Source organism: Pistacia vera, unplaced genomic scaffold (assembly GCF_008641045.1).
Source record: "Pistacia vera cultivar Batoury unplaced genomic scaffold, PisVer_v2 Contig200, whole genome shotgun sequence".
Lineage (NCBI taxonomy): Eukaryota > Viridiplantae > Streptophyta > Magnoliopsida > Sapindales > Anacardiaceae > Pistacia > Pistacia vera.
Window position 1 is genome coordinate 504,983 of NW_022196003.1, and position 16,499 is coordinate 521,481.

The following is a 16,499-nucleotide window of genomic DNA, read 5'->3' on the forward strand; positions in this document are numbered from 1 at the left end:
AGATTGATTGATCTCTATTCCAAGAAAAAAAGGTCATCTCCCCTAAATCTATCATTTCAAACTCATTGTGCATTGCTTCCTTGAACTGTTCCACTTGATCAAAATTGTTTCTAGTTACCAACAAGTCATCAACATATAAGGAAACAATAATTAAACAAACTCATTAACTTCCTCACATAGAGAGTATGCTAATTAGGATTTCTTGTATAACCTAGGCTGCACAGATACTCATTAATTTGGTTATACCAAGCTCTAGGAGCCTGTTTCAATCCATACAAAGCTTTCTTTAGAAGATGGACTTTGTTTTCACACCCTTTAACTTTGAATCCTTTAGGCTACTCTACATAAAGCTCTTCATCTAACCAGCCATTTAGAAAGGCTGATTTCACATCAAGTTGAAAGATTTTCCACTTGAACTGAGCTTCCAAAGCCAAGACAAGTCTGATTGTGTCATGCCTAGCAATTGGAGCAAATGTGTCTAAAAAATCTACTCCATATTGTTAAGCATAACCCTTGGCAACAAGTCTTGCTTTGTATTTGTTTACAAATCCATTAGGATTTAGTTTAGTCTTGAATATCCATTTAACTTGAATGATCTTCCTATTTGATGTCCTGTCATCTAAGTTCCATGTTTCATTCTTTTCAATCATACTTACTCGTTCATTGTAGTTTTCCATTCTTTTGATTTTGCAGCTTCAGAGTAGCTTGTACTCCATTACTACAACATTGCATCTTTCATATACCTCAGCTAAAGATCTAGTGCCTCTAACTAAGATTCCTCATTTGCATCTGAACCTTCTTTATTATCATTCTGGTTTCCTGAATATTCTCTTTGTTTTCTTCAATTTCTTTCTTTTGCCAATTCCAAACTGACATCTCATCTACTCTGACATCTCTACTTATTAAAATCTTCTCAGTCTCTGGATTGAAGACCCTATAGGCTTTGGATTGGCTATTGTAACTAATAAAGTTCCTGCTTCAGCTTTATGATCAAGCTTGGTTCTTTTGCTGGCTGGAACATGAGTATAGCAGATGCTACCAAAAACTTTGAGGTTGTTCACCATTGGTTTAACTCCGTACCAAGCTTCAAATGGAGTTTGATTATTAAGAGCCTTAGTTGGGTAGCCTAGTAACTAGATAGATTCCTGTGTTGATAGCTTCTGCCCAAAATGAGTTTGGTAGCTTAATCTCAACTATCATGCATCTGGCCATCTCCATGACAGTCCTATTCTTTCTTTAACTAACTCCATTTTGTTGTGGAGTGTATAAATTGCTCAACTGGTGCTTGATTCCAGCTCCCCTACATATTTCTTCAAACTCATTTGAGGTATATTATGTGCCATTGTCACTCCAAACTGATTTTATACTCAAACTAGTTTGATTCTCCACTAACAGCTTGAATTTTTTCTATTTTAAGAAGTAAACCCAAGTCATTCTCGAAAAGTCGTCTATGAACAAGATGAAGTGTTTACTTCCACTAAAGGATGGAGTATGCATTGGACCACACACATCAGTGTGGATGAGTTGGAGTTTTTCAATAGTTCTCCATGCCTGGTTTACTGGAAAAGGTTGCCTGTTAAGTTTGCCAAGTTGCTAGGCACTACATAAACCCCTACTTTCTTCTATCTTTGGTAAGCTTTGAACCAAATTTTTGTGTGAAAGTTTTAATCACTTACCAAGTGTATTAAACCTAAGCGGAATGGGTTGCTAAGTTGATTTTAGTGTCCATTTATCACAAACATAAAATAATCAAATATGAACCAATATAAAAAAAAACACCAGGTTTTTACATGGTTCGGCAAAATGCCTACATCTACGTGACCAAGTCCAAAATGAAGCAAATCCACTATGGTATACTTTTCAGTTTAATTACAAAGCCAAAGATTAAGCCTCAATTGCAAGAGCACTCTCTGTTTTGCAATGCTTCAATCTCCACCCTTTGGTCAAACTACGTACTACCACAGCAAGCTCCAAGAACACGAGACCATTTCGTCAGCCTTGACCTTCTCTCAAGGTACAACACCAAAGATCCACTTCAATTGAATCAGCTCAGCAAGCTTCTAGAACTAGCTACCTAACCAACGTAGAAGAAGGAACAAAATCAAGGTATTTTGATGAAGGTATTTATAAGCCTATCTAAGCATAGAAACCTGATAAAAAAACAAAAGAAAAATTTAAGAATATTCAAAGTACTTTCAAGAAAAAATCAGGCTTCTTGAATGAAATTGCATTGGAGAAGAGTTTATATAGAAAATATCCAGCCAATGCAAATAGACAGGTGGCCTACAAGAAAACTTTATGCTTTCAACTTTATGAAAAAGTTTATTCCATTTCTCTCGAAACCATCGACCATTGTAAACTAACTTTCCAGCTCATTGAATAACAAATTGACAAGTGTTATGGACCACAAACAATATCTCGCAAAGAGAATAAAGACAGTTCATGAGAATATTGAAATGCAATACGTGATTAAACAAAATATCTACCAGATGCGAGTGACCACTTAGACTCTGAGGTGCTCACACGATATAATAGAAAAGCAACTAAATTGAAGATGGTCACTTTAACAGAGAGTCGTCACACTGAAAAGTAAACAAAAATGATTATGCAGAGACAAGACGATGTCATGATCTTACAAATCAGTGTTCTCACACTGAGTTCATAATTTGACAAATAACTTACATTGTGCTTAAGTTCTTTGAGGCCATTGTAATAGAAATGGCCAAACCTTTTGTGCCATAATTCTGATTCATCTATGCTAGCAGATAAGCCCTAAACTTCTAGTTTTTCCTACTCAACAGAGAAGCTTTTTTCCATCATCTTCACCCTCATCAACTTACTACCCTCAATGTCTAATATTGTATATGACAGATTTTGAAAATATAGAGAGTAATTTCTCTCTAACATTTGTCCTACACTCAGTAGATTTTGATTGATTTCAAGCACATATAAAATGTTAGGAACATATTTAGTACTTGTTGGGGTTGGACAACAACTTCACCTCTTCCTTTGACCTCTACAAAGTCTCCATTTCCTGTCTTCGCTTTGGCCTGGTATGATTGATCCAAGTCCACGAAATTGTTCAGGTCTAGTGTAATATGGTTGGTGCAGCCACTGTCAATTAACCAAGTTTTTGTAAGTTGCATAGCATGAAGCCACAACCAATTGTTCAGACTCTTGACTTTGTTGTTGGTTTTCTACCACTTGTGCTTGCTGCTATGGCTAATCTGCTTTATTCTTGCAAATTTTCTCTATGTAGCTAAACTGTTTGCAGGACCTACATTGTATGCCAGGTCTAAACCAGCAGTGATTCTCTGCGTGGGTTCTCTTCTTGCAATATGAACATGGAGGAATTGTTCTTCTTGCTCCACTCTTTCCCCATTGATTGTTAGCTTTTTCCTTCCCCTTTCTATCTCTAGATATTTCTTATTTCCTCTCTGAATAGATTTCCCTTTGTGTGCAGCCATCATTGCTCCCTCACTGCTGTCTTCTTGTCTCAACGATCTTCTTTGTTCTTGAGTTTGTAAGGAATGGACGAGCTCTGTAAGGGAAATCTATGACAGGTCTTTTGAGTCTTCAAGAGATGAAATCATGGACTCAAATCTTTCTGATAGACTTACAAGCACTTTCTTTACTATCTTCTTATCTGTCAACTCCTCACCAAGTAATCTAATTTTGTTGACAACATTCATGAGTCGATCAACATACTCCTTGATTGACTCAGCTTCCTATATCCTCAACATTTCAAACTCCCTTCTCAAGTTTAAAACTTTCATGTTCGTGGTCTTATCACTTCTCATATACTCATCCTTTAGCTTATCCCAAGCTTCTTTTGCAGTATCACAAGCCATAATCCTTGTGAATACTTGATATGGGATAGTTGAGTGGATATGGGATAGAGCTATTGGAGCTTTTGCAATCTCTTCTTCATGGATTCTGATCTGGTTTAACGTGGGATTTGGTCCTAGTTGAGGTGGCTGCTTCTCTTCCTTCACATATTCCCACAAACCTTGGCCTCTTAAGTAAGCTTTCATTTTGACAGCCCACATATGGAACTACTCTCCATTGAAAACTGGCAAAGTAAGTGAAGTTGTGTTTGAAGCCATGAAGATGATTTTATAAAGGATTGACAGGGAAGTCTTTTAGTGAGAGAAGAGTTGAAGAAGATATGAGAAAGATGAACTCCACAAGTCCCTTAAGATCTCGATGAGTTTCTCTAATACCAAATGTTGGTTTTTAGCCAAAGAATGCAAAGGAAATAGTTTTTTGAGAGAAAGTTTTTTGCTGGAAAATTATCTGCATATTTCATTAACATAAACATAACTTATACAAGAGTTTTGGTAACTGTTACACCTAACTTGCAGAAGATATTTCAACAACTTTGAATGACAACCATACACAATAAACTAAAACAAGTACATTACATCATAATGATGCTAAATCACTAGCTGCTTTCACCTAAAACTATCAACTTAATCTTTCAAAAAGTCAGCCCAATTCAATTGCTCCCAAGCTAACAAATTTGAAACATGGAACTTGCAACTTGGCGCCAAAAACTTGCAGCTTCAACCAACAAACTCTTCTTCATATTTGTTGGGGAGAAAGTTGTAGATTTAACTCACTTTAGAGTGTGGTTACCCATTTTTAGTGCAGCAGAATTATTATCAAGTAGATTAAAACATTTCCAATTAAACACATCAAACACAATTGTGGAAAATAAAGAACACAGTCATAGACATGGTTCGACTAAATCCACTTTTAGCCTACATCCATGGGACCTTGTCCAAATCAAAGTAATCCACTAAGTTAAAAAACACATTACAAGATATAGTTCAAAGTCAATCTACGATACAGTAAAAAGAAATCCCTGTTCAACTTTACACTAAGCACCACACTCTGAATCTTTAACGTGTAGCAACTCCTTGGACCTTCTTCACTTCAAGAACACACCCGAGAATAGCTTGTGAACCACCAAGCTTCAAGCATCGATGCCACGCACCAACATCAGCAAAGGAACCACGTTCCAAGAGCCATCAAGTCTATGTTTGATATGGTGAGGTTTTGGCGCACAATGGAAATGAACCTTTGAAACTTAAGAGAAAGAATACTCTAAGAATTTCAGAGTATAATGAAACAAAATATCAAAATGTTAGATCCATACACACAAGAAAGGGTATTATATAATGAAGGGTTTCTTGCTCAACACATATGTCCCACATTAGCCAACAAGGGGTTGATCCATGTTAGTCCAAATAAGGAAAGTATTCCTTCTCTTGGTTTGGACCACAAAACAAATCAGAAAAAGAAACTTTATTCCCTTAGGCCCCTTAAGAACACTATGACACATGTAAAAAGATCCTAAAATGTGAGAGACAAAGATAAAAAATATCTTTTTCACTTTATCAAACACGCAACTCGTGCTGGGTTGTAAAAATCTGAAGCGAGAGTATAAGCACAAACTGTTTCGCGCACACACACTCTAAACAGAACAAGCCAAGACACAAGTTTGACAGCCAGTGTGCACGCAGAACTTATGTGGACACACACAACAAAGGAAATAAGCCAAATCATTAGATTGGAAACAAATGTGTACACATAACTGTTATGCACACACATAACTCATAAGTTTGACAAATATGAGTTTTTCACAATATTTCTAGCAAAATATCATCAGCTTCAAAAGTATGCAATAGGAAGCTATTGTGAGGCAACTTTCTAATATTGTTGACGTTGATTTTTGGGCACTATCAATCACTATAATTGAGTTAGGAAGGAGTCATCGAATCTTCAGCTTTAGGCTAACAAATAGTGAATGTTGTTGAGAGGTAGGATAGGTACTCTTCTCCTCCTAAGCTGTTTCAAATATACATGCAAAATGAACAAACAAGTTTCAATCGAAGCCGACAAGGGGGTTTTCTAACATGTACCATTTGAGGCTCAAGTAAGCTTAGCGGTCACTGAAATCTTTGGATTTCAGATAATAAATGATAGCTACTGGTGATAGGAAAGGAAAAAGAATAATATAAATATTTTCTTTGGCAGTCTTACAAATTAGTGTTACCTTTGGACGCTGTATATACCCTCTTTCTATTTATGATACTCTTGAAGTTTAGTGCTGGGCTAATCGAGGAAACGTGTCTTATAGCGAATTGAATTGTTAACCCTCGTAAAGATATAGATTGTTGACTTGACATTAAAAAATAATTACATCTAACTGATTGGTGTCCAACATTGAACTGTGAACCTTTCATTTAAAGGTCCACTTCTAAGCTGCAAACAAAGTTGCTGAAACATAAGCTCTGCAATCTCAAGGGCTACAAGTGCAACAAAAAAAGAAGAAACCAAAGTGAACTTACAGCTAAACTCCGTTCAGTATAATGATCCTAATATTCTATAAATTGTCTCATATTCTTAATACAACTTTGATAACTTCCCAAATATTACAAGTCTTATTGTTGTTTGCAGCTGAAAATGTGCCAACATATATTAATTATGACTTCTTTTCACCTCCCATCTGATATTATGTCAGTGAACTGAGTGACATCTCCTGGGGAGAGCAATGGATCAACTCCATGGCGAAGAACAGTTGGATTGTTAGATTCACTTTTCTTATTCCCATAGCTTTTTTCAGATGAAGTTGCAACACTATCTTCATTATTAACAAAGTCACTTGTTATGTCCTTAAAATCCCAGTCAGTCAAATAACTTGGCTTGGAAGTAACAATGCCCACTTCTATGTCTCCAGCAAGCATGGCCACAACTCTTGACATGGGTGGCCGCAACATTGGTGATGCCTGAGTGCACAACAGCCCAACTCCAATTATTCGAAGAGCTTCAATTTCATTAAATTCGGTTAATGTGGGATCGACCAACCCCAAACTTCGGTTATTTTCATGAAGATTCCATGCCTATAAATATCATGTAAAGAAGACCATTTGCAAGGAGAAAAATGAGTTTGTATAATTTAGTACACAGGAGAAAGCAAAGAAAATGAAACAGAGTTGAAGTTTATTCTTTACCCATTCAAGAAGATAAATTTTTTCAGTGTCCAATCTATTGTCAGAGTTTGCTCTTCCACTGATAATCTCCAAAGCAAGAACACCAAAACTGAATACATCAGCCTTTTCTGTCAGGTGTCCACGCATTGCATACTCTAGCGCCAAATAGCCTCTGCAAGATGATTGACAATAGTTAAAGGTTAAAATTCCAAAGTCTGGATATGTAAATTTAATTAAATTATAAGGTTAGACTTTCACTGAGTTCTTATACATGCTTTCAATGTGAAAAAATGGTTGAAGGAGCTTACATGGTGCCTGCAACTCTGGTGCTGATGTGACTTATCTTGTCATCGTACAACTTTGCCAATCCGAAATCTGAAATTTTGGGGCAGAGTTCGGCATCAAGTAAGATATTACTTGCTTTAACATCTCGATGTACAATCTTTGGTCTTGATTCCTCATGAAGATAAGCTAGACCTCTTGCCGTTCCCATGCATACACTAAACCGGGTAGGCCAATCAAGATGCAACTCACTATTTCCTGCAGAAATGGTAGCTCCATTAGTTGAAACTTCAAAGAGTAGTTAATATCTACTGAATTGGGAAATTTAGGATTCAAGGATAATATATTTTAATTAAGGAGAAATTTGGAGCTTTCAAAAACATGGTTATACAACCCCAAGGAAATATATTGCTTCTTCTAAGTGGTTTAGTTTCATAATATGAAACTTGGACTCATTAAATTTATATTTTGTACCAATGAATATATAATCATAATGTGCATTCTCATACCGAACAACACTTGATCAAGGCTTTTGTTTTCGAGGTATTCATAAACAAGGAGGCACTTCGTTCCTTCAATGCAACAACCATATAGTCTCACAAGATTACGATGTTGCACTGCAGAGATGGTGGCGATCTCATTTATAAACTGATCTTTCCCTTGGTGAGATCCCACTGAAAGTTGCTTCACAGCTATTATTCTTTCATCCGAAAGTGTACCCTGTGAAGAACAATAGCTAGTGAAAATTGACATACAACTTCCAAGGTAAAGTAATGATTTACTTGAAAGATATAAGTTACCTTGTATACAGGTCCAAATCCTCCCTCTCCGAGCTTATTTGAAGAGTCGAAGTCATTTGTTGCATATCTCAACTCAGCATAACTGAAAGTGTTTCGTTTAGGACCTATCGCTTGTAGCACTGCATATTCAAACTCAAAATAAATGGATTTTCTTGAATGGGAGACCTTAATAGTATTTCTATCGACACTTCCATAGCATTAGTCACATAACACCGAAGTATTTATATTACAAGACGTTACTACCTATTAAACAATTTCTCATGGAATGCAAAGAATCCTGTATTTGAAATCTAAAGTTGTGTTGCTTAACAAAATGTGCACAAGTCAATGAGCAATGTAGCAACTGCTATGTATGATTTTTACACCATCTATGGTTTCCTTACCTTCCTGATCATAATCATCTTTTTTCCTTATGAAAAAAACTGTAAATATCAGTATGAAGACCAGAATTCCCAGAGGGACTGCAACACCAACAATTAACCCTGTCCGGTTCTTTTTGTGTATAGCATTTGGCGGTATTCCGCTCACAGTTGGTACAAAATCTGAATTCAGTTAGTAGTAGTAAGAAGCAGATAAGCAAATGTAGTACAAGTCATCTTAAATGAAGATAAAAAGGAATCACAAGTTCACCTGGAACGACGCTAAGAGCCGAAATTGATGGTCCATAATCACCTTGTTTAGGTATGCAGCAAGTACCTTTACCAGCCCAAAATAGGTGAATTTCAAGATGGTTCTCAGACACAATAGCATTGAAATTCTTTGTAATTGCTCTGTTAACACCGCCTGCCTCCTTTGATATATCAAAAACCTTTAACTTGAGAGTTCCCTAGAGGACAATGTGGGAGTTAGAAATCATATTTCTCAACTCAATTGAAGTAGATGGAATTGAAATACTGGAATCTATGTACAATATTAATATGACCTCAGGACAAGTTTACCTGAATATAGATATCAAAAACACGCCTACCAAGGCTCTTCCATGTTTGTGAGCTTCGATCATCAAAAACTGTTTCGGCAAATAACAAGCTTATATTATAAAGGCCATTCTCAAGACCAAGGCCATAGTATCTAAGTGATCCAGGGGATAGTCTTGAAGTCTGATAAAGCTCTGGCGTTCGGGTTCCGGTCACTTGTGCAAGTGTATTTTGCACGTATGATGGATCTTCTCTATCAGAAAACAACCCCACATTACTAACTGCCCATTTTTCTGTACTCGTTACATTAAATGAAGCTGCACTAAAAGATGAGTTCTCAGTCTCATAGACTATGTTATCAGCTATCATCTGTTTACCACCACACTTGATTGCAAATTTTGCATCTGAAAATACGAAGATTAAACAGTATTAATTTTAATAACAGCATTTAAGTGCATTTTGACACTATATTATTGAAAAAGAGTTAAATAGAAGAAAGAAAACGGCCTACAGCGTGGAGTATTCCTATTGCAAAGGAAGTTTCTCTGAAGACAGTTCAATCCAGGGAAGACACTGGCAAGCACATAAAACATCACTGCTTATTTATATTGAAGATTCAAAAAGCAATGTGATGAATTAATATGCAAAAAATATGACACTTTATTTATCAAAAAAGGAATTCTAGCTCACCTACTATTTGAGCTGTCAAATGCGAAGTTGTTAGCACCAGATTCCTATATAATTCAAAGCAGCGATCAAATGTATTCAAAATCTGAAGTATTCTGTTGTTGAAGTATAGATGCAGGGATTATATACAAGGGCATTATGAAATGTGTTATGCTTTATTCATGTTATCCCAAATGGTTAAGTACGCTTTTTTTTTTTTTTTTTTGGAGAATCAATACAAGAAAATGAAGATTGTTGCTTGATATTAGCCCTTTGAATGCTAGAAAAGAGAATAAACATAAGGAAAGATGCTATATGAGGTCTACAATGCCTAAGTAGTCCAAAGCGAAGTCTTAATTTAGAAAATGAAGATGAAGAAAGACAGTATAACAGTTTAAGAGACATACAGTTGCAAATTAGAAGTCACCCATGACGGAAAGTTCCTGATAGATAATGTATGATAAATCTCTGGAGAAAAATGTTAAGTATTTTAGCCACCTGTGAGTAGCAACACATGTACCAATATATGCATATAACTAAGAACAATTCCAAAAGAATTCAATTGCTTCCATGCAAACAAACACGCACACACGCAGAAATGCCGTCATATTTAAAACAAAGGCTTACATGGTTGAAGCTTTTCACTTTTTTGGCTCGGAATGTTTCCCGACAGACTATTGTTTCCAAGAAACCTGGATATTGAATGGAAGGCATAAGGCTCATATCAAAATTTTAAACAAACTATAATTTTTCAATACTAAAGATCATAAATTTACAGATGGCAGATTGATGAATTTACAAGTGAGTAAGAGAACTGATATTGAACAAAGCACTCGGGATTTCACCAGTTAAATTGTTGAAACTCAAGTCCCTGCAAATAAAAATGAATTTTCGTTAAAACCAAGAAATTAGTGGCAATGCATTTGAGATTTGTTTCTAACATCAACTACAGAGTCATTAACTCCTGGTATTCTCCAATGTCAGAAGGAATTACCAGTGATCAAAGCATTTCTCAGAGATTACAAATAAGAAAACAACTGATTAGTGTAAAAAATTAAAAGATTAATCAAGAAGAATAGAAAATGTGAATTTAAGTATGTGTAAACTTACAAGTCAGTTAAGTTCTTCATTCTTCTAGAAATCAAGAGGAGCTAATGTTGTATATATCACTGATACGCCTACAAAATAATTCGAGGAAGACTAATATGATTCTCTTTGCATAGAGAAAAGGAAAAAGAGTAAGATATTGAAAAATCGACACCCAAAGATGTACTAACAAGGAGGTCAATGAGGTCAAGTTAGAAAAACTTGATGGTATAGGACCTTCAAAGAGGTCCCTTGAAATCTCCTGCAAGAACATTCAATCAACTCTATGTTATCATTCACATAACACATTGAGATAAAAATGCAAAAAGTTTTCGCAGCTTACAGGGATACGAGCTTGCTCCATTCCACTAAAAATCAGGTATTTTGCCTGTAAAAGGACTATCTGATGCCACCCTGAAATTTTACAGACAATCATTGTACGCTAATTCAGGCAAAGTAATCTTCCAGCAGAAATTGAATGCCATAAACATGTAGATGGGGATCTTTCTTACATAGTTTGCATATTACGAAGATTAGCGAAAGATGGGGAATTTCACCACTCAATCCACAACTGTTATGTATCTGTTAAATTCATCAATCAAAAGTTTCTTAATTTCATAGGACACAACTTTCGTGTCAAATTAGTACTACACTGAAACAAATAAGAAAGTTGGAACCTACATTTGCTCAAGCTTGGCTAAGTTACCAAGTTCTGGAGGGGTGTTCCTGAGAAATTGTTGGAACCAAAAGACCTGCATAACATTATGAAATAAATATATTTCTTTAGGAATGAGCAGTTATGTGAATTCAAACAAAAACTGATTTCTAATCACGGACTCAATTGAAAAGAGAAAACTTTTAAGACTTACAGAACAGTTAACTCCTTAAGGTTTCCAAGCTCTTGGGGACTGGCCCGGAGAATGCATTGTGGCAATTGACCTGGAAACAGCCAAAAGAACAAACAAACAGGCATCAATTAGCAGCATAACCTTAAGTATTAAAAAAAAAAAAAATTCTAAAAAATTTCCCTTTCAAGAATCAAAGTCAGTTATTAGTTAAAAGAATTAGTTGTCACATTATTTAGTATCATCTAACATAATAACTTAAAACTCTGCATATCACTCAAGAGAAAAACAAATGCTTCGGATTTACGAACTAGATCCTCTCCTTATCTTAAATTTTACATTCTACAGATTGCACGATAAATATTTGTTAATCAAGAGCACTGTTGGTTTGTTTTTAATGATGAAGTCATAAGGTTCAAATCAAGGAGACACACTCTGAGTCTTACTATTTAATGTGGGTAAGGAATAAAATCAATAAGACTTTGATAGTGAACCGGGACGTTACACGAATGTTTGTAATAATATGCGATTATAATTTCCTTTTTCTTTATATTAATAAGTAATTATGAACTCGATTTATTAAGGATAAAAGTCGGATTTGGAGATAATACTATGCATGGAAGCATTGGTTGGAAACCATGAAACTCATACTCACAATAACTTCAATCGAGATAAATTTCCAATAAATGCAGGCAAGGGACCAGTGAAATAGTTTTGATCGATTTTCCTACAAAACTCAATCAGAAAAAGATGATAAAAAATTAGTGTCCGATGATCTCATCATGATGATATAATATTAAAAAAAAAAATTAAATGAGTGGGAAAATTCATACAAAAATGTCAGATATTTCAAATTCACCAGTTCTTTTGGAATCACTCCTTTTGCTCAGTGCATACACCCTCCTGCAAAACAAATTAAATCTTATCTGCATTCACAAACTAAAAATAAAAACTTATGCCATGAATATCACAATTCCAAGTATATTTGAGTATTTTTATCATTATATTATAAGTTGTTGTTGCAATATCGAACTTGTAGATTGAACAATAAACTTGTAAACATCACGGCCCGCATGATCCGAGCAAAGAGAAAGGAAAGCTTACAGTTGGGTGATATGGCAGGTTGAGCTATCGTCATATGCAATCACATTTGATAGCAGGATTATTTATAGGGTCTTCAAATTCAGTATCATTGGTGGCAGTTCCAGCCATGGCTCTCCACTTATGTTCCACAATCCTTCCACTGCTTCTGCTGCCCATTTTCAAATATTGAATTCAATGCCCTCACTGCTCACAACACCATTCATATCGAATTTAATACAAATTTGGATGAATATATATTTTATGCCAAATTTTATAATTAAAAAAAAAAAAAAAAAAAAAAAAAAAAAAAAACATTGTAATTTTTACATAGAACATTACCATTTCTTCATAATGTTCTTTTTTGTTCCCTTTTGTATAACTGGACTTAAAAAATATTTATGGACTCAAGTAAAATATGTAATCAACAATTAATAGAGTGATGGGCTGTAATAGAATATATTTTGATTTATGTGAAAAGCAATTTTTTTATATATGGTTTAATAAATAGTATTAGATGGTTTTCAATATTTGACTACTAAAAATTTGATGGGTTTTTTAAAACCAAATTTTTTGAAAACAATTATATATATATTTTTATATTTCATAGCTTTATTTTTTAATTTCTTTTAATATATATGGTTTTTAATTATTTTTGTTTTTAAATTTTGATTTTAAATTTTTTCTTTGTTTTTATGGTAATGTCAAACTATCTTTTAATTTTGAGTGTCTTTATTTTTTTTATTCATTTAAAAAAAAAAATTTTGAGGGTTTTCTCATTTTTTTCCTTAGATTTTTAGATTTTTTATTGAATTATATATACTTTTTATATTTTGAAACTTTTATCTGGTCTACCTATTTTAGAAAAACAAATTATTCCCACTTGATGTGATTGATCATTGGTGGACCCTATTTTTATGGAGCCCATGCAAAATTTCTTGGCTATCTTAATTTGGTTTCCCACGATAATAGAAAAATTCACTATTTAAATAATAATATATTATCATTAATTTAACTACAAACTAATAAATTAATTATATATATATTACACAAATCTTACAATAATTTTTAAACTGTTAAGATTAAAACATTTGAATGGCTGAAATTAAATCAAATTATGTTATTTTTCAAGTGCAGTAAATGTGAATATTGTATTGAATCTCAACAATTCATAGGGCTATCCAATGGCCTAAAACTGTGTCATTATTGGGTTAAAAAAAGGCCGAACGACTGTGCATACCCAAGATTACCGTAACGATAGTTGGTACCCAAAAAGTTTTGAAACGACAAATAGGTACCTTTGTCATGTTCTGTTAATGATTTTTGTTATTAATAGTGAAAAGACTAAAATGCCCTTCAAAGTTTCAATTTTAGTTTTTTATAAATTTAAAATATCTAAAAAACCCCCTAGGTTTGTAATTTAATTAAACACCCCCATATATAAAAAGTTTGTTAAATGACAAAAACACCCCCACCACCCCCGTGCCAGATTCCGGCCACCATCGCCGGAAATGGCCGAAAACTGCATATGACACAAATCCATCGGATCTGTGTCGTAACGTACTGATCTGTCTTTCTGGCCAGATCTGCCACGGATCGGCCGGAAAGGCAAGATCTGGCGTCAAAGCAGCAGCCAGATCTAGGGCCAGATCCGTGGCTGATCTGGCCGGAAAAGGCAGATCTAGTGCCAGATCTGGCCGTCGACGCCGCAGATGGAGTTTTGCGGCGTCGAGGCCAGATCTAGGAGTAGATCTGGCCTTTTCCAGCCAGATCAGCCACGGATCTGGCCGGAACAGGCCAGATGACTCGTTACGACACAGATCCGACGGGTCTGTGTCGTACAAGCAACTTTCCGGCCAGATTCCGACGGTGGTGGCCGGAATTGACACTGTGGGTGGCGGGGGTGTTTTTGTTATTTATAAAATTTTTATATATGTGGTATTTAGTTAAATTTGTAAACTTAGGGGGTTTTTTAGAAATTTTAAATTTATAAAAAACTAAAATTCAAACTTTTAAGGGTATTTAGTCTTTTCACTATTAATAAACAGTAATAAACAGAAATCACAACAGAACATGACGGAAAGTACCTATTTGTCATTTCAAAACATTTTAGGTAACTAACTTGTCGTTACGACAACCTTGGGTACGTGTAAGTCGTTCTCCCTAAAAAAAAAAAAAGAGAGACTACAGAACTCTGCCCTTTATATATATCCTTATGTAAATTTTGTGAGAATCATGTTTAAATATCATTAGATGATTTATAAAATATCATTTTTGTCAAATGATGATGAGTCCAATAGTATAAAACATGTTTACAAAATTTAAGTAAGGACTACTTTTATATTATATATATATATATATATATATATATATATATATATATATATATATATATTAATTTTTTTTTTTATTTGGACCAAGTTTCACTATACAAAATTCAACAGAATTTGCAACTACAAATTTTTCATGCAACGATTTCTTCACATAAGTACTTTGTCCAATTAAAAGAAAGAAAAAACAAGATATTTCAGAAGTGGAAGAGATTCATACACATTAAAAATCAAATTCATATGAAAAATTTTAATCTTGACCAACTTTACTTATGTTGAATTTAAAAAAAAAAACAAAATTTCAAACGAATTGGAAACTCAAATTTATAATCATTGATTCAATGTAATCTAACGATTTTTAATAAGAAGTTAGAATAATTAATTTTTAATTTCAACTAAATAATTTTTAAACCATTAGATCATCATCAATCAATGGTCATGAATTATGTCAAAAATCTGTGTTAGTCCATATTTACATATTTCCGAAAGATGATCAGTATTTATAGGCATGAACAAGGCAGACGTAGAGTAAGTTGAGGGTAGGCCGTGGCCCACATCAAATTAAAAAAATAATATGTAAGTTTTTTTTTTTTTTTTTGACAATTTCAATTAGACGTAGAGTAAGTTATGCAGGCGGATCTAGAATATCCCACCCTCAATCAAATAAAAAAAAAAAAAAACATTTATATGTAATTTTTTTTTTAATGTCAATTTCAACTAAAAACATAAATATGAATATTATATGCTATTTATTTTATTTGGCTCACCCTAATAAGAATTTCTGGATTCGTTACTGGTTATGTAATTAGTTTTTATTTTGGCTCACTTTATATAAATTTCGAGATATGTTGTTGCCTATAAGATTCAAACTCCAAACTTCTATTTAGATACAGATTTTATCTAAACAATCAAGAATCCTTTACCCGAGAGATAATTGTAAACCAACAAAAACATGATTAATATGATATATATTCAAAATAATAAATACATATAAATATAGAGACAGAGACAGAATGAAATATAAAATACAAAAAGAAAGAAAAAGACTGTACCTTCACTGGGGTCAGTAGTGGCAGTAGCATTTTGAGCAATGGATTTCTGAATTATAAGGAAAATTATAAAGAAGCAAATACAGAAAAAGTGGGAAAATCCTGAGGAAGATGATGAAGAAAGCAGCTTTATTTTGGAACTCATGATATTCGTTTGGTTTACAGTAGAATAATAAAGAGATAATGTGTCTCAATCTCAGTTATATTGACAAATGAGAAAGGGACTGAACTGGGTTAAAAGCTAAAGAATAGTGTTGGAGTAATTTGGAGCCAAATGGTCAAACGGGATGATAACAACACTGTATTTTTGAGTGATTCAAATAAGATGACGATTGACCATGACGTCCTTTCAATTATTATACAATTATAATTTATTCACCTTAACGGAACCTGCACGCATTGAACAGACACACATGTGCTTTCGAGTTTCGACATCAACCACGCATTTT

The 16,499-nt window shown here is 34.1% G+C and overlaps 1 protein-coding gene and 1 long non-coding RNA gene across 2 annotated transcripts; both read right to left on the reverse strand.

Annotated features, from left to right (window-relative positions):
- Positions 1 to 6,167: 6,167 nt before the first annotated feature.
- LOC116128597 (probable LRR receptor-like serine/threonine-protein kinase At1g56140) lies at positions 6,168 to 9,713 on the reverse strand. The gene is made up of 10 exons (XM_031414345.1): positions 9,685 to 9,713; positions 9,506 to 9,567; positions 9,019 to 9,398; positions 8,711 to 8,906; positions 8,464 to 8,622; positions 8,081 to 8,199; positions 7,790 to 8,000; positions 7,307 to 7,538; positions 7,020 to 7,170; positions 6,168 to 6,908 (listed from the first exon to the last, which is right to left on the reverse strand). Exons 3-10 carry the CDS (start codon positions 9,361 to 9,363, stop codon positions 6,504 to 6,506), a joined length of 1,818 nt encoding a protein of 605 aa, XP_031270205.1. The 5' UTR covers positions 9,364 to 9,398; positions 9,506 to 9,567; positions 9,685 to 9,713; the 3' UTR covers positions 6,168 to 6,503.
- A 379-nt stretch (positions 9,714 to 10,092) lies between these two features.
- On the reverse strand, positions 10,093 to 10,651 carry LOC116128598. Its single transcript, XR_004127787.1, has 4 exons — positions 10,611 to 10,651; positions 10,460 to 10,531; positions 10,288 to 10,352; positions 10,093 to 10,128 (listed from the first exon to the last, which is right to left on the reverse strand). It is a non-coding gene; the product is annotated as an uncharacterized LOC116128598 (long non-coding RNA).
- Positions 10,652 to 16,499: the final 5,848 nt, after the last annotated feature.

Excerpts from the sequence above, each read along its gene's own strand:
- LOC116128597 (XM_031414345.1), bottom strand. The coding sequence starts at position 9,363 with ATGATAGCTGATAACATAGTCTATGAGACTGAGAACTCATCTTTTAGT. Across the intron at positions 8,907-9,018 it reads TTTTTGATATCTATATTCAG|GGAACTCTCAAGTTAAAGGT; the intron begins GTAAACTTGTCC and ends ATTGTCCTCTAG. Across the intron at positions 7,171-7,306 it reads ACCAGAGTTGCAGGCACCAT|AGGCTATTTGGCGCTAGAGT; the intron begins GTAAGCTCCTTC and ends ATCATCTTGCAG.